Here is a 21388-nt window from a genome sequence, read left to right as displayed (position 1 = left end):
ACAGTCATGCCACACCATGGTGACTGTGTAACTGGTAGCTCAGCAGTCAGCTCACAAATGCAGCCGAGAACTCTTTGTTAAGTAGGAAAAGGAAAGCAACAGTTATTAAAAATGAACAGTCACTAAAGATTCAGGACTTACCCTGAGTCATCCTTGGCTCCCTTGTCTCCTGCTGATGTTTTCATCATTACAGCAAACTTTAAGGCACTTTCTGTATCACAGCGGATTGAGAGTTCCTCGGTCAGAAAAGCAATTCCATCCCATCGCTGAGCAGAACTTCCACATCCTCAGGTTTTGTACTGAAGATGGTATTTCAAGGGCGTGAGGGGGAAGATGTGTAAAACCAGCTTCAGGCTCAGTAGTATCGGAGGGCAGAGGACTAAACAAGCACTGAAATGAAAGCAAACTACCAAGAAGATCCGATTTTAGCCTCTCTTATTTCTACTTCCTGTATTTATATGAACGGGGGATTTCAGGAAGAGGCAGTCTTTGGTGGTCAAGGGTGTGTGTGTGTGTGCGTGTGTGTGTGTGTTACAAAGCCATATTTAGTAGTGCAGGCAGGTTAACCTTATTAGAAAGAAGGGCCTGACACTTTCAACTTATTTGTTTCTCTAACCTTAGTAAGTTTCAGAGGAAATAGTTTTACAGACTACAGGTATATCAGAAGGCAACGGAGCATAGTGAACTTTGTAAAGGATTGTGTAAGGCAGCAAAGCAGTAAGTCTCCGTCTGCAAATTCCTGAAGCATGTGTATTTCTACTGCTTGAGTAACTGGAACCAGATGGAGCTTGGAAACCTTTCTATTTACACAGGACCTGAGAAAATGAAATGTCTAACACTGGCAGAGGACAGCTTCGCAAAAGCATTCCCAGTTAAAGCAAAAGCTAGTGATAAGGTTGTGTGACTGCTGGCAAATGAATGGCTATCCACGCTGGGAAGCTCCAGCCGGGCTCAGTGCACGTTTGACCTGCAGTTACTGAAGTGATCGAGTGTTTGCTGTGAGGGAAACCTGAGCGAACACACACCAGCTGTGGAGGCTGGGGGCTGACAGATGTGCTGTCAGACAGAGCTGGTGGCACTCCTGTTTGGCAGCCCTGTTGCTCCAGAAATATTTGATGTTAGGAGAATACATCATGGAAAAAAAAGGCAGAAGTAGAAAGAAGAGGTGGAGAAAAGCAATTGGATGGAATGGAGTGGGAGACGAAAGTAACTTTTTGCCCCTTTTATCTTTAGAAGGAGTTTCTCAGCTTTCTAAAAATAGACTGTGCCACAAAGTCCACAGCAGAAATGCAAATGCCAGGGAGCTGTCAGTGTATTGGCAGGAGGGAAACTAGACCTCGGAGTAGAACACAGAGCCAATTCTGCTGGCACTGAGCTAGGGAGAGTCAGGGAGACTTTCACCATCACCAAGTCACACCTTCAATGTAACACAAGATAAAATTTTCCCAGGTTTTTTTTTTTTGTTTTTATAAAGACTGTAGCTTCAGTTCACATTAGGAAATTTATCTTCTATCTTTTACAAGGATTTATCTTAGAAAGTCTATTATCTTGGCAAGAGCCTTAATGAAAGACTGCAAAATGGAAAATTCACTACCCTTCTAAATAAGGTATCTTAGTACTTAATTGCTGATAATATTTAAATTCACACCTGATTTTTTGCCTTATCTAATTTTAAATTTTCAGCTACTGTATCTTGTACCGCTCTTTTTTGCAATATTAAGGATCTCCTTGCTCCAACTCCTGGAGTCATTTTCAGGCAACAACGAACTCATTCAATGAAAAATTTAGTCCTCTTAGACAAACTGGTTGGCTGAGATTCACTCATCCCTTACTGCAGACTTGTCAGATCTCAGCTCCGAATCCTTCTGTGGGTTCTGGGCTCAGAGGTCCAAGAAAAAAAGATCTTTTAGATTTGTTCACCAGCTGGGCACCTTTGAAATGCACCTCAGGTACTGGCATGAGAACAATCTCCTACATGTGTCACACAAATTCAACTCTACCCCAGTTTCCACTTCCCTCCCCTGCAATTCAGCAGGGACCAGGCCCACTCAGCATTTGCCCTTGCTTTGCTGGAGCAAAAAAGGTTTGCCAAGACAAAAAAATGCAAAGATGTGCTGCTTGCATGGACCTGCTCACATGGAGAAAATTTCACACAGAGGCAGCCATCCTAGGCAAAGACCTAGGATGCAAATTCTTGCAAATGCAGAACACAAGAGAGTTAGACAATTCCCATGATATTTTTAGGGAAGAAGAAAAAAAATTACTAGAACTATTAAAAAGATTCAGGAAAAAATGGCAAAAATACAGAATATAAAATGCCAGTATTTTGGTGCTATCTCAGTTTCATATGATTTGAGTGAAATCTTTCATACTATTTCCAATGTAAAGAATGCAGTTTCAGAAATCTAAACTTTTGAAATTTTTGTTAAAGATATTGACCAAATTTAAAAGTCTCATATTTTCTGCAAAATACTCAGCATTTCTGTAAAATACTTAAAATATGAAAATGAAGATGATTTTTGTCCAAGCTTTACTAGGTGTTTTCTTGAGCCAGAGATTTGACAGCCTTAGTATGTGACAATGCGTTCTAGTATCAGGCTTTGGAAGTAAATAATTATACAAAAGCTAAATGATGAAATAATATCCAGTTACTTCAAACTGACATTCCTCTGTCATAAATCCAAGCCAAACGGGAGGAATTCATATCTCTTCTAGGACTGATTCACCCTTTCCATTTTCAGCCACAGCATCCTGCATCCCTTTTTTGTAGTTTTATGCAGCTGGGTTGGAAAGGTTTAAAAATGGCTTATGGGGGAAGCCATTAAGTACAATGAGCACTTGAGCTACAATAAAGGGCTTTCAGAATATGCCCAGATTACACGACAGTTCTGCTTTCCATAGAGCAGGGAGAGGCTGCATCAGTAATACAGCATGTGATGGGAGCCCTTAGGAACTGTTATGCCTATTGTCACTAATCCATAGATTATGTGCCTTTTATAGAGCCTATTACATAACAGATCATGACAGGTCACCGTGCCAAGGATGGAAGGATTAAACGAAGAGGTACTTTTCACATTCAGACTCTGCTTCTTAAAAGTTAATTCCATGTATAATAAGGAATCTTTTGCTTTCCCCAGCTTACAAAATTTAGCCTAGCATACACTAAAGAATGAACTCCTATGCAAAATTCAAAGAATGCAGAATATTCTTTTCCTACTCTTCCATAAGACTTTTCTGTAGATACACAAAAGCCCACAGTGGCTAATGACAAGTTTATACAGGAGTAGGGATTCCAGTCTCATGCACAGTGCTTAAGAAAAAGAAGATCAAGCTTTGTTTTAACTTGCATCTCTTGGTAGTAAACTGTCTGGGAGTATTCACAAGAAGACTCTTGTCTAATGAAACTGTTAATACACCAGGCCACAAGATAAAGTAAATAAACCCTTAGCTCCTCTTTTTCCAAGAACTGCATTTAAAGCTTTTCCTTACCCCAGCACAGACTGTACCACAGACTACATACAATATACCAGGAGTCTCTGCAGACCCTGAACTGGACTACAAGGATGCTGGAAATGGGCAATCAAGGGTGAGAAAGAGTATCTCCAGAGCCTAGGGAACTGGGAAAGGAAAACAGTACTGTGTGGCCTTCGGACCCTATTTCCAGCCTCTCATCAGCATGCAGTACTCAGTGTGAACCTGCTGGATGCCAACATACCACAGGATGAGCCAGCCAAAATGCTCTTTATCAGGGGTTTTTCTGAGGTTGCCAGAATTGCTTCTCCATCAGTGACTCAGTACAGCAAACTGTGTTCTCAGCAAACTGAGTTCTCAGTTTTCTAGTCCCAAAAGAGCAAATTGTGTGTTTCAGAATTGCTGCAAATTAAACTGATACACTTAACTCACTCCAAATAATGGCTTGATCCAGGCAATACTCCCTGGAATACACAGAATGTGGACCTTCTACCACTCAGTTCAGCAGGGTCCAGATTTCACCAAAAAAGTGTAGGCACATATCCTATTTGAGTCCTGAAATTTTAGATTTTCAACAATATATATAAGAATGTTTCACATCTACTAATCATCTGAGAAGAAAACCAGCAAACACTCTTGTTTATATAATTTATTGATAGTGTACATATTTTTATATAGTGCATTATAATACTGACTGCTATAATCTTTATAAATGCTGAGTTAACTATTTTCTAAAATTCTCACAACAAAAATAATCAAATATCATGCCAACATTTTGTAACAAATTATCACATTAAATCCATTTGGATTTCATGACATATTTATCTGTACAATGGACCCCATATCACAGAGCATTCACAGTGCATAAGGTCACAGTCATTGAAAAAATAACATGAGAGATTCCTGGTTTTTACAGTTTACAAACCCATCCCCTTCTGTTTTCAAAGTAAGCAGTTCTTGAAAGTTTTCATAATATTTAAAGAGGTGATGTACTTCTGAAGGGTGCACCGCAAATGCCTGCAAGTGTGAAACACAGGTTTTTAAAAGGTTTAAAAGAAGTTATTTCAGTGACCATAAATGACTTCAAATAATTTGTTGCAACAGAGGAGATACCATGAGCCAAATTCTATGCTCAATTCCACTGATACTAATTTTGCCAGCTACCAGGACATTAATGAGCACTGGCACCACTCCCAAGAATGTGAAGTCAAGAATTTGGTCATAACTTTGCTGCAAGAACAGCCATCTGAAACACAGGTGTTGCTGGGGAAGCAGATTTACAAATTTTCTTTGCATACATAAGTGGTATATGAATGAAGGTCATAATCTTTCTACAAAAACCTCTGAAAGGAAGCATCTCAGTTACTATTAATCTTTCTAGAGAGTATATCTATCTGGTTTTCATATATTTTGCTACCTTTAGAATTTTTCACCATGCCTAGTGAACCAATCTTTATTTGTCTTTTTATTTGTCATTCAAGTTTATCAAGACCATCTCAGTGATAGGACAGCAATGATAGCCTACATTCTTTGTGCAAGTAAAAAAGAAAAATAAATGGGATTAAATTCCAACTGGCAAATCTTCTAAGAAAATATCCAAATGGCATTAATTTCCCATAATCATTCATTTCTTTCAGACAGTGCACTGTATGGTAGCAAGCAGAGCCTCATGATGAACAAATTGCCACAATCACTACACATCTCGGCCCGTGGAGAAGCAGATGCACACATCCCACGTGTCAGGAAGGCATGTAGAGGATTGCACAGACTTCTCAGGGGAAAAACCATCAGGACCTCACACATGGGAAAATGGCAGAAAAGTGTATGCTCAAGTTATTCAAAAGGAGGCTTTTAAACATGTACACATTAGGTCAGCAACTGGAATGCACACACCAGTTGAATGACATTCCCTTCTTCAGAGGGACATTGAGCACTTGCATACAGACTTTTCCAAATGGTTCAATTGAATAATAATAATGGGTTTGGTACAGAATTGCTGGAACTAAACACTGTCACTTACCTGTGTAACCATCACATAAATCTCACCATCCAACAAAATGAAAAATGTGGCATTCAGACTCATAAAAATAGAAAGAAAATTGTGTAGCAAATGTATGAGCTGCAGAGATTTTCTTCTGAGTGTTTAAACACAAATAACAGAGAGATCTGAGGCTTGCAATGAAAAAACATTATGCTCAAAGGTGATGCATTTCAATTAGGAAGATTCTTTGGTTTCACCTTACTATCAGAGTTATTTTAGTGTCTGTTTCACATTACATAATGTCTGATCTTTCCTTGGCATGAATAATCAGACAGTATTTCTACAGCTTAAAGAACTTTACCAAAACTAACTAACAGGAGGACACAAGTCAATGGCATTACAATTGCAAGAAATCCAAGAAAGGAAGACAACAAAACTCATGAGGCATTTGTGCAACTAGAGCAAACACATAATAGAAACAAGTGTAATTAAAGCAGAGTCACAAAGGAGATCAAAGACAGAATAGAATCTTCTCTATAACTGCTAAGTATTAGATTAGTAAAGACCTTCACCATTTGTTTACATGTTGACAGAAAGTTCACAAGTATAATCTAGGTCCAGAAGCTGATTTTGTTTGTTACAGCTGCGCAAGCATATAAAAACAAAATAAAATTGGCACACCAATGACTGAGCCAGGAGGAAGATGGTTGACTATGCTGTACCTGTTGGGAAGACTTAAGGTGTTCTTCTAGGCTAGACTTCAGCCCAGAGAGAAATCCTTAGATCATCAAAGAGACATGAAGATAACCATATCTGTAGCTTCTTAGATTTAGACATGCAGATTCTGAGCTTGAAATCTTTACTCAAGCAATACTTTATAAAGCAGTACAATTGTTATGGTAAATAAATGGAATAAAACACTGCTGAACTCAAACTCCCAGTTCCTCGCTACAGACAGGATTACACCCCGTGGGTCTACATGGGACTGTGCTACTCCACAGGAACTGCAGCACAAAAGAGCTGCTAAAAGCCCTCTTTGGCCAGCTGTAACTCAGTTTTGATCCTGCTCATAGGGCAGATACACAGTTTAGAAGTCTGAGACAAGGAACGAGTTCTCTTATTTACAAGAGTGGAAATCCAAAGTGGTATCAGCAGAGAAGAAGTCCACAGATTCTGGTGAAACCTTTTAATTTGAAAAAGAAATAAAATCTTTAGCCTACAAAACCAATAGAACATGGAAAGAACGGAATATGATAACCCAGAAACCATGCTCCGCTGTCATCTCAGGACGCAATCCAGCAAGGCACTTGGATAGATGCTTAGCTTTAAAATGGAATCAAACCTATTGAAGTTAAGCTTTGCTGGATATGGGATATCTTTTTCTGAGTTGTGTTACTTTTCAGTGTTAGTATGCTGGCAAATTTCAGATCACACTAACAGTTTTCTCTCTCACATCCACCAGCTTTCTTTTCACTCTTGAGCTGAACATTAACTTACAGAACATTGTGACATACATTCCAAACTCAGCCAGCTATATTTTGCAATGGTTAATAAAACAAAATGGCTACAAAATTTTATAGATACAATCTGAACAGCTGCAGTATAGAACTGTGCTAACTGTGGAGAGCCAAGCACAAATGACTCCTTTTCTTAACTAGAAAATGGCAAAATATGTAATGGTTTCCTGACTACACAAGCTAATGTTTTTCTTTTTTTTTGTACACACGTGAAAGGCACTAGTCTGTTATTACTCGGCATCAGCCTCCTGAATTAGTCATACATTCTGATGAGGGTTTATCTGAAATCCAACCATTTGTCAATCAGATCTTTCTTGGACCATTCAGTTTACCTGCACGGCTTAGTGTATAACTATTTATTTGGGTAAGGACTACTTAGGAACTTCATTAACTACTTCATATGATTACAGGTCATCAAGGCCCTAACACAGCATCTCATAATTCTTTGGCAAACAATACATCCTTGCTCATATGGTGGTGTCAAAGGAGAATCCTGCTAATGTTATTTATAATGATAAGCATGGCATGATACCTATCTCATAGCAGTAGATGCAGATGAGAACACCCCATGAAATGCAGTATTAGAGTTCAATATAAATTGTCCTGAAGTGGGTCTATGTCTCAGGGAGAGCCGTAGATTACAGGAACCAGCCACATGTTGTAAGGGTTGTTCTGGAGTCTGAGACTGTTTCTTGCTAAAACACAACACTGGTTTTCTGGAGCAGGTGGTACTCAGATTAGGCAGAGTAATTCCACATGATGTGTGAAGGACTTAGGGAATTAGCTAACAAAATTTGTGCATATTTGGGCTGAGTCAGCTGCTACAGAAAAGATTGGTGCCCATACTCTTCTGAAGTTGCCTGGCTCAGAAATATGAAGGTACAGTACAGTTTGCTGGATCTGGCACTATAAACTTTGATGCCCTCATCCCTGTCAACTCAGCTGACCACTAGGCATTCAAAACCAGACTTTGGAACTACTCTTCTATTATGTAAAGACAACTGAGCTGCCTGAACTGTGCACAGGAGAGCAAATGTTTGCTTGGAGACAGTTCTCCAAGACCACACAACAGCAGAATATAGGAAAAAACCCATTTACTCAGCCTCTCTCTCTGCTCCTTTCAGTCTCAAATCTAAGTTATCACCAGATTTCCAGCAGTAAACCATCTTCCTGAAAGGCAGCAGGGGAGAGAGTAATGATGCTCCTAGAGAGGGATGCTCCTACAGTGGTGCAGCAGTATGCTGCATTTTCACAGCCTTTCTGCAACAGAATACTCAAAGATGAACATGAATTCCATCTCCTCAGCTTCATACTGCAGCAAAAATGCTGTGAATGCCTGGAAATGGGGTCACTGGCATACTTGAGATAAAATGTGTTTACTGCCGTTCTTGCCTATTCAATAAAACATTTTAGTAATGCTGTATTTGTGCCCATTTTTAGTTCTCAGTTTAACAGCACGACTATTTAATTAAGGTAAGAAACCCTAAATGGATACTAATACTGACATTTGTAACAAAATGTAAAGCAAATAACAAATGTGTTACTCTTTTTTTCTTCAGAATGACATTGAATGGACCCAATTCTTAAAAAAAAACCCAGCAGCAGAATACACTCTTTAATTTATCCTAAAATAATTTAAAAAATAGTTTTAATTGTAAACTCATTGCCTGGTGTAAACAGTGTTCTGCATGTCACCTGGCTAAACATAATTATTCGTCGTATATGTCAAAAGAAGGAACTTTCTGAGTAAGTGCTTATTTGCTAAGTTTTTATAGTATATTCTCATTGACACAATTTTTTATATATAGTCTTAATGGAAAATATTAATATATTTAAAAACACATCAACTGTTAGTTGATAGGTTTGGTTTGGTTTATAAACATTAAAAAATTAAAAAAATCTATGTATAAAGGTAACTGTGCTTCTTTAGAAACTTTATGTGATCATTCACATACAGCTTCAAAATATTTTTGAAGTTTAATAGCAATTCAAAATATGCTGTCTCAGTGATTTACAATTCTATCACTGCTAAAATGTGGAATGTTACCCACTATTTTAATACTTTGGGCTGGATCTTGCTGTCAATTATATCCAGAGTAATTCCTTATATCAAATTTATGCTGGTGGAAAGGATATCAAAACTTGGCTTCTACTTGGGGTTAAAAATAAGTATATCATGCTTCAAAACTTGCATGCAATCAAATCAAGGACCCCATTCTCTTGACAGACTTGCTTTTGTCAGGGTGATTCTTATCTGCACTGCTCCGTGTCAGACACCCATCTTCATTAAGCTTCTGGGAACAAGAAAAAATGGTAAAGAATACACCAGCTTCTCAACTGATGAAATGAGCTTCTTCCTCCCACCAATCAAACTGAATCAAACCAAATCATAATCAGGGTGGGTTTTGCTGTCAGAAAGTCTGGACTGTGTTCAGCTACTACTCCCAGCTGATAACAATAACTGATAGTTACTGAGCACCCAGTTACATTTTATTTGTTTCGTTTCTTCTAAATTTACACAATGGGCTTACAATGGCCAATGCAAAGTTTTTCTTGTGGTGTAATATTCCACAAATGTCAGTTTATATTTATGTATACAGCATTCCTCATTAACAACAAAACGTATTTTTCAAGTATGAATTTCTGCATGTAAATTCTCTTCTTCAGTATGCAGATACTCTGACTTCTAGTGTGCATCATCACAAGTGATACAACATACAACCATTTCCTCTTCTTTCTCTGCCACATTGTTCATTGAACAGAATGATATATATCCAACACTACCATCAAAAACTGTCAGTGCAGTTTCTCTATAAGCAGAGCACTTGAAGTGGGAAATGATGTCCTCAACAGTGCATGCCATGATATGTGCCTTGGACTTTCTGGTCCTGTAGTTTAAATATTCTTACTGAGCCAAGAAAGGTTCTGAACCTGCCTCTTATCCTTCCATGGAAAGTAAATGTCAAAACCAAAAGAACTATAAAGATTTTTCTCCCATTCTCTTGCTAACCTTGATGGTGGTGGTTGATTGTCTGCAAAAGGAGAATGAAAACCACAACAGAATGCCCGGAAATGGGTCCTTTTAGAGTTCTGTGTAAGATCCATGTAGCTTTATGACTGAGCAGCAATATCCAAAGGTTAGGAAAATGCTTTGGTTGCCTTCAGCTAGCATGTTAAAAGAAAGGTATGTTTTCCTTCCATATAGGTAAAAGTGCTTGTTAGCTGATGAAGCAGGAATGACACTCAAATTACTGATGGAAAGAAGGTAGAAATGTGAAATGCCTCCTGTCATTTACAGCATGTGTAATCAGAAGAATTTCAGTCTCTCTCCTTGTTGTGGATTAAAGTTCTTCTCGGCACATAGGGAAGTTGACAAAGGTGAAGACATTGAACTCTATCATTATAGATAAACACAGGAAAACAGCATAAAGAAGCAACACGTAGATGCCTAATTTCCTGTCAAGTTTCCACTTATTTATATGGATTCCAAACACCTGCAAGCAAACAGAGTGTCAGTTAATTAAGCTCTGAAGGACACTTTTGGAAACAACCATTATAAGCTAAAAATGAGAGTATTTTGAATTAGACATCTTGTAGGAAGACAAAAATATATTCTCAGTATTTTATAGATCAGAAAGGCAACATATGTTGTTGACCCTGTTCTGACTCTCAGTTGTCCTATGACTGTTTCCAAAATATTTTATGAACTAAACTAAATGAATGTCCCCCCCTCAAGTGTTCTCCTCCAGATCCCTTATGTCACAGTAGTACACCTAATGCCCATTCTTTCAACAGCTTCTGAAGAGGTGCTTTCCTTGCTGATTTGCTGAGCTCCAGAACTAAAGGGAGTTACAAGTTACAGGTAGAAAAGCAATGAAATCCTCATGAAGACATCTATTTTCCATGGTGTTGAGTTCCCCTGAATTATTACTTATTTTGCTCAAAACTCTCCACTGAGTTTGCTGGGAGGGTCTGTGCAAATCAGGGTACTCAACAGAACAAATGAGACAGTAATAGATGCCTCAAACTCAGGTGATCTGGCTTCTGCTACAAACAGACTCTTTTCAGAAAAGCATGAAGAAAAGCACAGTAACACATCTGCATAATCCTCCCATTTTTTTCCCCAAAGTGCTAATTAAAAATATCCATGCAGCAACACCAGATACAAATGTCTAGAGAACATCTGTGTTGTTCCACAGGCACTGTGCAGTATGGCAGGCTGGGGATAAGAAAAGGAAGCAACACGCTCTCACACCTTATAGATCAGATACATTAGGAAGTTAGTAGCAGAGTGAACAGCCCTGGTAATTCTATCACTTAAGTCATGCACAGGTGATGTGAAGCTTTCTAAGACCTAGTCATGCAGCAGTGTGAAATCTCCAGTGGTGACCCCCTCCTCTACAAAGCCTCTACAAAGCCTCCACAAGCAGTCAGTGAAAGACATTAGTATAAGTGGATATTTTTATACCTTTTTGATTCCTTATACCTGATTTGATTCTTCCTACAGAGCATTCCCTGGGAGTCAAGAAGGATCAGACCTTAAGTACCAGCAAAATTGACTTTTCAAACAGAATTATTGTTTCACCTTAGGAAGTCATGTGTTACAAGGGTGTCTTATGCTGAGTGACATTTAGCACGTCTATTCCAAGAACTGGGGTTCACAGTCCTCACAGACTAGTCTTCATTAGGGGTTTAGGCTACAGCACTTGATTAGTCCAGGCTGGTTTTGGAAATCAGAGACAAAGGCAAAGGGTGATTAAGCACACCAGGTCTTCTCTCAGCACAAAGTAGAGACAGGCCTGGGGTATGGACACAGGACCAGAGAAGTACTGTTGGATTCAACAATTTAAACACTGCCACTGAAATCCATGGGACCTACACATATCCAGCATCTCTTACACCAAATGCCAGATTTCAGTCCTCACTGAGGACAATGGTAGCTCTTCAACTCGTGGTATTGTTAGAAGAATGATACTTCACAAGAATCAATGCTAAATATTTCTATTTTATATTTCTGTAACATGTAAATACCTAGTAAGTATTTTCAAATTGGAATACTTGTAGATGCTCTAATACTTACGGTAAGTGCCACTGATCCTAGCAAAAGTGCAACTGAATAAACCAATCCTTTGCTGTTTATTTTAACCTGTGGAAATCAGAAAAGACTTTTAAAATGCTGACCATATAATTGTGCTTTGGAAATCAAAAATCAATTTACTGATTTTAAGTCCACCTTCTGCTTTGAATAGTGCCTCATATATATTAAACTATGCAAATGCATAATAGATGTATCCTAATGAAGAACAGGAAGTTCAAGGAATCAATCCGAATGCAAAGCAATCCCATCTGCATTAAAAAAGAAGTGAGCATTTATAATGGATTTTATGTTAAAAATCCTCAGAAGAGAGACATGCTGTTATTCTGATCTTAGTGACAAAAATACTAAGGTACATGGAGACAGGTTTACTGGAAGTTGTGTAGTAAGAAAATTATAGAGCCATGACAATGGCTCCATTCATGGCAGTATTTTTTTGCTACACAGTGTAATGTACTCCAGTTGACAAACTGGAAATTAATTGCACCTTGTGGAACACGAATTGCTTCCTTAACTTTGGGTTCCTTGGCAAAGAAGTAACACCTTATTTAGCAACTAATAACATGTTCAACAGGTTGGTTTTTCTTTTAAACTTATTTTATTTGCATGCTTTCTGTTTAGGATTTTTAAAAAATAGAAGTGCAAATTAAAGATTTGTTATGTATACATACAGTTGATCCATAATCAATTGCTATGGTCTGCAAACCCCATGGAACGCCAAGTCCCACCAGAATGTCAAAGACATTGCTCCCTACTGTGTTGGATACTGCCATGTCACCGAGGCCTGCAGAGAAAAAAAAAACAAAAACAACTCTTTGATAAAATCAAAGTATACAGCCATTATTCTGTGTACTGGAGGGGAATCATCTGCATTGATCCAATCCCCCCTGAACTGCCCAGAGTATCTGAGGAAGGGAGACAACTTCCATAACAAACAATAGTTTGTCATAACAAAATTAGTTTAGTGGAAAGGTGGTTCCATAATAATTCTGAAGACTTTTTTGTACTGTTTTTGTGAGAATATTCTGCACACAATAAATAATGCCAACATGGAAAATTATATACTTTAAATCTGTAACACATTTCAAGCAAGCAACATTTAACAGCACTACTCCTATCTCAAATTACAAAGGTGGGGCTTTTGAGTACCTAATTTATCACGGCAAAGCCCTTGCTGTTTGCCCAAAGGTGTGCTGGAGATGTCACTATCTGACAAAAAAAAAGGCTGTGGGAATTGAAATAGTGGAAAAGAATAAAATTAGGTCCTTTTCTTATTCTACTACTGTACAGAGGAACACACTGCCAGCTTTAATGTTTTTCAACAACTGGAAGAGATGTTGCTACCAGCATTTTACAAGTAAAAAAAGAAACATAAAGAAACTTTATCAAAATTTAAAGATAAATTAGAAAGCCTTTGACAATTTCAAATGGACAGCTGAGGAGGATGTAGCTGTCAGTAACCCAAAACTCTGTGCAGTGCAGTTATTCATATGTTCCAATGGGAAAGAGGTCTGCATTTGGATGAGAACTCTGCCTAGAGCAACATCACTTCTACCAGATTCTCTTAAAACATTTCACTTCCTTGGGTTTGAGAGGTCTTCTAGAAATCAGTACAAGCTTTACATGGAGAAGTGCTGGTCAGTATATATTCTTCAATGTCGTTTTTAATAGCTGATATTCTAGTTTTGTCTACAACTTTTGTCTTTTTACCCTGACTGATACATACCACGCATGGGATATCTGAGTGTTGATTTACCTTCTAGAATGCTAGAATGCCCAGTCCCAATAAGCAAAAGGTAATTTTTTGGTTCACAATATTAGCAAAGTGTTTTGGCTTTTAATGAGGTGCTGAAACAGTAAAAATTAAAATAAAATGATAAAATTGCATTGACAATTTGTGTGTATGGAGGAAGCAAATCACAGAGCACACTGTAAGACTGCAGATATGCTTCAGCAGACACAGTACCTTGTCTTGCTACTATTAAGCTGGCCATGCAGTCTGGGACGCTTGTTCCTGCAGCCAGGAAAGTAATGCCCATGATCACATCTGGTATCCCAAGGGTGTATCCAATCACAGTCACCTGAACAAGGAGGAAGGTAGATTAACTTATCCTATTTAGAAAGTCTCCTCATTCCAATACAGCTGCAGCATATTCTTAACTTTGGTTTCTGGTGTGGACCCTAACAGGAACAGACTCAGAATACTCATCCATTTCTGCAAATCAAGTACTTGTGGAAAAACCAGCCTAAAACCAATGCTGTGCAAAGGAAAAGGACTTTGGGCCTTATTATTCAACATTCTATGAACAAATAAAACTCAATTTCCTGTTGTTCTAACATGACATACTGATATTTTAAGGAGACATAATCCAGTGTGTGGGCTTGGGGTATTTTTGGGTTCCACGAATGGCAGGATTCTCACTAGTTCTATTCTCAGAAGAGCTGCAACCAGTATTATATTGTAATATAGTGGCAGAGATAGAAAGAACTTATTGTAACCTAACACATGAAAAAGGAACTAGTTTCTTGCATGACTTCTAATATAATCCTGAGCAAGCACGTCTGATATTCCAGATGCAGCTTTAAAACAGCTTAGGGAATCACTGAAGATTGCAGTAGAGCTCTTAGAAAGGACAGGGAACCGTATTTAGCTGGAACATCCAAAGAGGGCTGAAAAAACATCAAGAAAAGGCAGCTTAAAAGGAAATAGGCTTGTGAGAGAGAGGAGACTGAACCAGGGACAGATAGCTGCCTCCCTGCTGAGACTGCTAAAGATGGAAGTCTTCTAGGCTATGTGTTGTTTTCTTGAAATAGTTTGACAGTCTATCAGATGAGGAAAATTGGACCCTTCACTAAAGTAAAGCTGTATTTTAGGAACTCACTGACAAACCTCATCTTCAGGGGCAAGCAGAGACCTAGAAATAGGAGGGGGTATGATTCTCCTGCTGAGACTGGTAACAAGGTACTACAGTCCAGCTGCCTCTTAAAGCAGTATGTGTTGCAGCCTTAATGAGCACCTCTCTCATTTGTGAAGGGGATACCTACATATGGAACCAAGGTACAGAATATGACATATAATATGATATAAATGTGTGGCTTTGGCTGGAATGCGAATTTCTTATACACAGTCTATGTTAGAGAATTGTTTTACAATGCGAGAATTATACAGAAAGTTGCAAGATGTATACAGAAAACACAATCCTTCATGAGAGGAAACATAAAGTGGTGCTTGACAGGCATTTGAGGAAAGTAGAGATGTTCTCCAGTACCTTCCTGTACTGTATCAGGCCCTATACAGTAAAGGCCCAATTATTCCTGCAGAAAAAAGGCAGCAGAAAGCTAAAATTATAATTACAGTACGAGCTGAAGAGACTGCCCTACAATTACATGCCTTTCTTTAACAAATGCACAGAAGATTTTTACATACCTTGAGATGCACATTTCACTCAGTACCAAGTCCTGGTACATACACTTACCATCCACACCATGAAGTAGGAGAACAAGGCAATCCAGAGAGTGGACAAGATGAATGTCAGCATAAAGCACTTCTCCCAGCGTGGTTTGCTGCAGTTTGGAATTGTGGTAAAGAGCACAAATATCAATGGCCATGTCAAAAGCCATTTAATTTTGTTCATTTTTCCATCTGCAGGACAAAGGAAAGAAACAGTTTAGTTTTCCCATCACTATCCCAGGCTCAGTTACACCAGTTTGAGCAGAGCAGATGATCCCAGAAGGATGCTTACAACTGTGCATGTCAGCTCATTTTCCAGTGTACCTTTTGACTATACTGGCCTTGTCACTTTCAGCCCAGTTCAGCATGCACATCCAGAATCTTCTTATACTTAAGCCTGCCAAGGTCTATGAAAACCCAGGGAAGAATTACAATGATTTAAAATCACAGCTGATTTTAAAACCAAAATTAAATCAGGTTCGTTGCTCTTTCAAATGTATCACTACTGATCCAGTATTTTAAAAAAACTCCAACAACAAAACCGAACAACCAACGCCCCCCCCCCACCTGAATAGGAATATCGAAATCCAAGTGGTGAAAATAACTTGTACATTCTGTGCAGCAGAAAACAGAAGCACAAGACCCAACCTATGAACATGGCAATTGTTTTTCACATGCCTCATTGTTCTAACTTGGGCAGAAGTTTCCTTAGAAGATCTAGATTTGGTAAGTCTCTCCACCTGCATACAGCACCACCTTGAGATGGTAAAAGAAAACTTCTGGAAAAGGAAACAATGTAGTGACTTCCCTTGTACAGTTCTCCAAAATCAGCTGGTGAAAAATATGTGAGAACTGCCATCACTGAAGACAGGTACACACCTTGTCATTTTTTTTAAATTTACAGCATTGCAAATGTAATCTCAAGATATAAAACAGAATTATTTATAACTGGGCCATACATAAATGGGGTGCTATTAATACAGTTCATGCCATATCCTTCAAGTAGGATAACAAATTTGTCTATCAGGCTAAGTGAAAGTATCACAGCCAACATCATGGCCCCTTCGGCTGGGGCTTTCCTTACATTGTGTTAGAATTATGCTAGAATTAAGTAGGGGTTTCCATCATTAACTCAATGCTATGCTTGAGATCTACTAAAATATGCTGTCATTGATCACACTGAAGAAAATTATCTGGCACATCCTCCAGTGAAGTTACTGAGCTACATTAGAAAGAACAGTTAATATCCAGCTCCTATCAATTTCACCAGTAATTTTCTTTCAGCAAAGACTTTGGGATTTAAGATTTGTTTAACAGGAATTTTTGTTAGTGCTTTTAATTGAATTGAACTGGACCAATGTGCACCAGGATGCAATGAAATTTCATATTAAACATTTAAAAATCACTAATACTTTTATCATTTATGAGGCTACTTACTAGTCTAATTTAATTTGATTAGTCCAAATGCAAGTCTTTATTCATTTACTTTTGTATATATTCTAGAACTAAATTTTCTTGCTTGAGTTATGAAACAGCTTCCTAACTTGAGATTTCCTTGTGAATTCTGAGATGTCATAAACTCACCATGAAATCTTAGACTAAGCTTTGCTCTTTATTCCCATTTATAGCTTGTAGCTGTGGAACTTCTAATGCTACTACTACTAATACTACTACAAATGAAGTCTCCCAGGGTCATTTCTAATGCTAGAATCTTACATGTCACTGAGGGTCTATTACAGATTTCACAGGAAAGACCCTTTTCCCCTCTGGTTACACATAGTGCTGCACAGATGTTTTTAAAAACACTTATCTTTTACCTGTTCTGTCCAGAAAATGACACTTCTTGGCTCACTTCTCTCTTTACTTCTTAACAAGCCTGTAAATATTCTACGAAATATCCTATGGTAATTTATACCTGCTCCTGCTTAATTTGTTTCAGTTTGGATTATTTAAAGATTCCTAGATAGTTAATTTTTACTCTTTGTCTACTCAAGTGGCTAAGCTTGGTTCATAGTCCAACAAGTCAGCATGGTCTAGGCCAGTAATATCCTCAGCACATAACTCCAAATGCAGGGTCAGTGGATGATTGACTGAAAAAATTATGGATCCAGTTCTGATCTGTGTTGGTGTAATCTGACTGACTTTGGTGCTGCTACACATAGGCAGTGCCATTTCTCTTTTCAGTAACATAAATAAAAGGAACAGACTTGCCTTAAGAACAAAGAGAGAATAAATAAATGCACTCAGCCTCTGCTGGGGAATATGCATCTTGTCTGGGATCCTATCTAGTACCCTGAATTACTTAAACAAATGCTTAACTGAGAATGCATAGTCCCTTACCACCAGCATAGCTATGCTTGTTCATTTCTAGGAAAACCTAAGTACTGGTAGAGGAGGACTTGCCTTTCCATTATCTTTGCTGAGTTTAAATGGATGTGTGTCAGATTAAAATTCCTGGCTCTAGTGGTGATGCTTTACCCACACAACGTCTTGAGTTGAAACTGCTTAGCTAGAGGGTTTGTAGGAGTGACATTTGCATTCATTACATTGGCAGCTAGGCTTGAGACTTTGGGGAATAGCTGTGTGTAATTCTGGGGTTTGCTGGGTTAACAAGAGAAGCTGAGTGGCCACTTGCAGTTAGCCTGGAACAGTTCAGAACCACCATGGCCAAAGCAGCTTACTTGACACATTCTACATTGTCTTCTCTTCTGTGTTTTGGTTTTCTAGCTTTTATAAACTTTTATACAAAGCCTTACATGTATCTGGCCTTTGTTTTAACTCAGGCCTTTTTATTCAGCTCCTACTATGCTGGGTCATGGAACTTGTGTGGCACACAGTGCTGAAGAAGTCTACTCTTATGCTGTAACTTGACAGGTTTTTAAGACTTTAAGTACATTTAGCAGCAACCTCAATGAAGTGAGACTTTATTTCCTCTGATGACTTTATTCATTTCACATGGCTTAGATGAATGCACAATCAATACACAGCTTGAAGATAATTTTTTTTTTTAGTTCTTTTCAAAGTACTTCTTCTGCTGTTCTGTTGTTTTGGTTTTGACCACCCACTCAAAGATCATAATTAAAAAGATTTAATGATAAAGATGTTAAAGTGAAGTATGCTTATAGGTCATGACAAACTGTTTTACAACTGTTGAGTAGCTCCCTACTACATCTGCAAGGAAGAAAATTATCATTCCCATTAAGGCCATTATTCAATAAACAACTGTTCTGTCTCATTACAAGACCTCAGCACAGTAGTTTTAACAGTGGTACCACCCACTCCTGTGAGCCCTGGGTCTAAAGGCTCCTGCAGCAACCCATATAACAGAGTAAAGGAGTATTTTGCACCCCCTCCCCCCCCAACAATAATGAAAGAATATTGCTTTATTACAGAAAACAACACTGGTCTACATTCTGTTCACATCACTCTGCTGTAAAACAAGAAGACTAAGGGTTTTTTGCAAGAAGTTGTTTGCACTACTTCATACATCCATTTTTTCTGTTTCCACAGATATTTGGAAGCCAAGCATGCCAAGTATTTCAGAGAGGTATCATTACAAAAGAGCTTGATTACAATGTTTCTGAAAATGAAGTGGCAGCCCTACCAAAAAGAGCTCTTTTCTAATTTTTAATACATTCCTGGGCTAGTCAGATGTTTTATGCTCACAATAATTACTTTCACATACAGATAGTGTCCTGGTGAACAAAGACAGCAACATACATCACAGCACTGAGAAGAAACAAGTATTTCCTTAAGGCGCTAAAGAAAGCATTTTTACAGAAAAAACACAGTCCTACTTGCAACACTCAAAGAGCGCTGAGAGGAGCTCAATATAAAAGTGTGAAACTACATTTTTGTCTACCTTTAGATCAGAAGTGTACTCTTGAAGTAAATGTGATGACTGACCCCACTTCATATTTTTGGGTTTGCAATTTACTCTATTTTAATCTGCAACACAGATCAGCCTTGTATCACACCAATAAACACTCCCTTGGTATAAAGCTGAACCAGAGGCACAAAATTAAAAGTGTTCCAAGTAATAATGGGCGTTTAGTCCACGGGACCTAGCTAGAGCTAGTCTGAAACAGAACTTCCAAAGGCACATAGTGCAGGCAGCCCATTACATGTCACAGTAAATAAGCTGCAGAGAAAACACTTCTTCAAGTTTAAACTGAAAAAGAGTAGAGTCTGTAACTACACCATTAGGTGTAGTTAGCTAAATTTGATAGCTTTTCCACTTAGTTTTCCCTTTAAAAGTGTGTCAGTCAAGCACAGATCTCAGCTCCATACATTAGTTCCTTCAGAACATGCCTAAACCTTCCCAAGCGAAAGAAGCATCTCCTTGCACAAAACAATGATTAGCTGACTGATCTAAAAACAGAGTAACATCCCTGAAAGGCATGAATCTAATTGGCACACAGGATTTTCATAACTGTATGTTTATGAATTCATATAAATCTCTTACGTAAGGTAACTTGAAAACTGGGAAAGGTATTCTCTAATTGAAATGAGAAAGGCTTCCTGAAGTTAACTATCAATTGCTATTTTTCCAGGGGTTTTTTTGTTGATGGTAAACTTAGAGGAAAAATGAGGTTCATCCAGGCTCACCTAAAAAGATTATTGCTGCAAAGTTTTTTCCTGCTTCACTTAATAATTTTTCAAGTTTTTAAATTCCTTTTTAATCTTTTTAAATCTCTTTACCTAACCCACCAACCAAAAAAAACCAACCTGTTTTTTCTCCAATTAAAATGATTTTCAAAACACCTGTCTCCTTGGTTCTAATTAAGCTTTATATTTACAAAGATGTATTTATACCCAAATATTATTTTCAATATCAGTTCAATTCTCAACTTGAAAAAGTGTAAAAGCAACACACATGCCTCTACACTAGGAGCTCTGTAATAACCCACACAGCAAGCAAATTTCTGTTAGAAAATGCTGTTCATCAGAGTTCAGACTGATTGGAAAACTTCAATATAAGTAAATTAGACGATCTGAAAACTTAATTAATTTCTAGTCATGTGCAGTATCCAAAACACAAGAGTGAAATACAAATTTTTCTCCCAAGTATGGTACTCAATATAGAAACAACTGAAACTGATATAACAAACTAGATCCATTGTGAATTTTCCATCACAATTATTTTCCACAGAAAAATGTCTGTTGCAAAATAAAAAAAAAAATCGTCAGAAAATAGCTTTCAATTTGTCATTAGGAAAATTAACACTGACTTCAGTTCTGCAACTTCCCTTAGAAATTGTGGAGGCAAGAGACTCTGAATTATCACACTGGAAAAAGGCTGTGTAGTGTGTAAAACAGCATCCAAAGAGGCTCAGTCTTTGTCAGCCTTCCAAGTGGGCAGCTGACATATTAAAATATTTTTATTGCAATTCTCCTGCAACAGACCTTTGGAAACATTTTCTTCCTGTGGAAAATACCAAGGTTTTTCTTCTCATCCTCATCCAAAACAGACAATTTTTCAACCTACTGATACTCTTCTCGGAAGTTTCATTTTCCAGAATACAAGTTCCAAATTCCAGACCGTGAAATCTATCCATAACAACTCAAATTTCTATTTGCAGCCTGTGCCTTTACCACACTTTGTATATTTGGATTTATGCCAATAATTTTATCTTAAATACACATTTTTGGTACAGTGGAAACTGGTCTACAAAAAAGAATTTGCTCCAGTACCCAGAAACGAGCTTTATTCTCAGAGCTACAATACGTTTACACAGGACAACGTTCAACAAAAATAAGATGTAACTGAACAGAGGTACTCCCCATATCTTGTTAGGCTTGGCTGGATTTTGGCCTGGTTTATTTTGTATGTTTTAACCTTGCTGTTTAACAAAGTGCTACAGTATCCTGAG

The 21388-nt window shown here is 38.0% G+C and overlaps 2 protein-coding genes across 3 annotated transcripts in view; both read right to left on the bottom strand.

The window, feature by feature from the left end:
• RIN3 (Ras and Rab interactor 3) overlaps positions 1 to 384 on the bottom strand; it is a 67413-nt gene extending 67029 nt beyond the window's left edge. Inside the window, exon 1 of the mRNA XM_069018120.1 lies at positions 142 to 384. Within this exon, the coding sequence (XP_068874221.1) occupies positions 142 to 188 (47 nt within the window). The 5' untranslated portion in view covers positions 189 to 384. The remainder of the gene's footprint in view (positions 1 to 141) is intronic.
• Positions 385 to 4136: 3752 nt separating this feature from the next.
• SLC24A4 (solute carrier family 24 member 4) overlaps positions 4137 to 21388 on the bottom strand; it is a 90041-nt gene continuing 72789 nt past the window's right edge. Inside the window, exons 13-18 of one of the 2 annotated variants that reach the window (XM_069018119.1) lie at positions 15541 to 15707; positions 14031 to 14145; positions 12736 to 12848; positions 12050 to 12115; positions 11438 to 11484; positions 10347 to 10463 (exon numbers count right to left, since the gene is read on the bottom strand). In XM_069018119.1, the coding sequence (XP_068874220.1) occupies positions 10445 to 10463; positions 11438 to 11484; positions 12050 to 12115; positions 12736 to 12848; positions 14031 to 14145; positions 15541 to 15707 (527 nt within the window). In that variant the 3' untranslated portion in view covers positions 10347 to 10444. Of the gene's footprint in view, positions 10464 to 11437; positions 11485 to 12049; positions 12116 to 12735; positions 12849 to 14030; positions 14146 to 15540; positions 15708 to 21388 lie in introns of both variants that reach the window. The other variant, XM_069018117.1, reaches the window with a different exon arrangement.

The sequence above is a fragment of the Aphelocoma coerulescens genome, chromosome 5 (assembly GCF_041296385.1).
Source record: "Aphelocoma coerulescens isolate FSJ_1873_10779 chromosome 5, UR_Acoe_1.0, whole genome shotgun sequence".
Taxonomy (NCBI): Eukaryota; Metazoa; Chordata; class Aves; order Passeriformes; family Corvidae; genus Aphelocoma; species Aphelocoma coerulescens.
The sequence above is the reverse complement of the archived record's forward strand: the minus strand, read 5'-3'. Positions and strand labels throughout refer to the sequence as shown.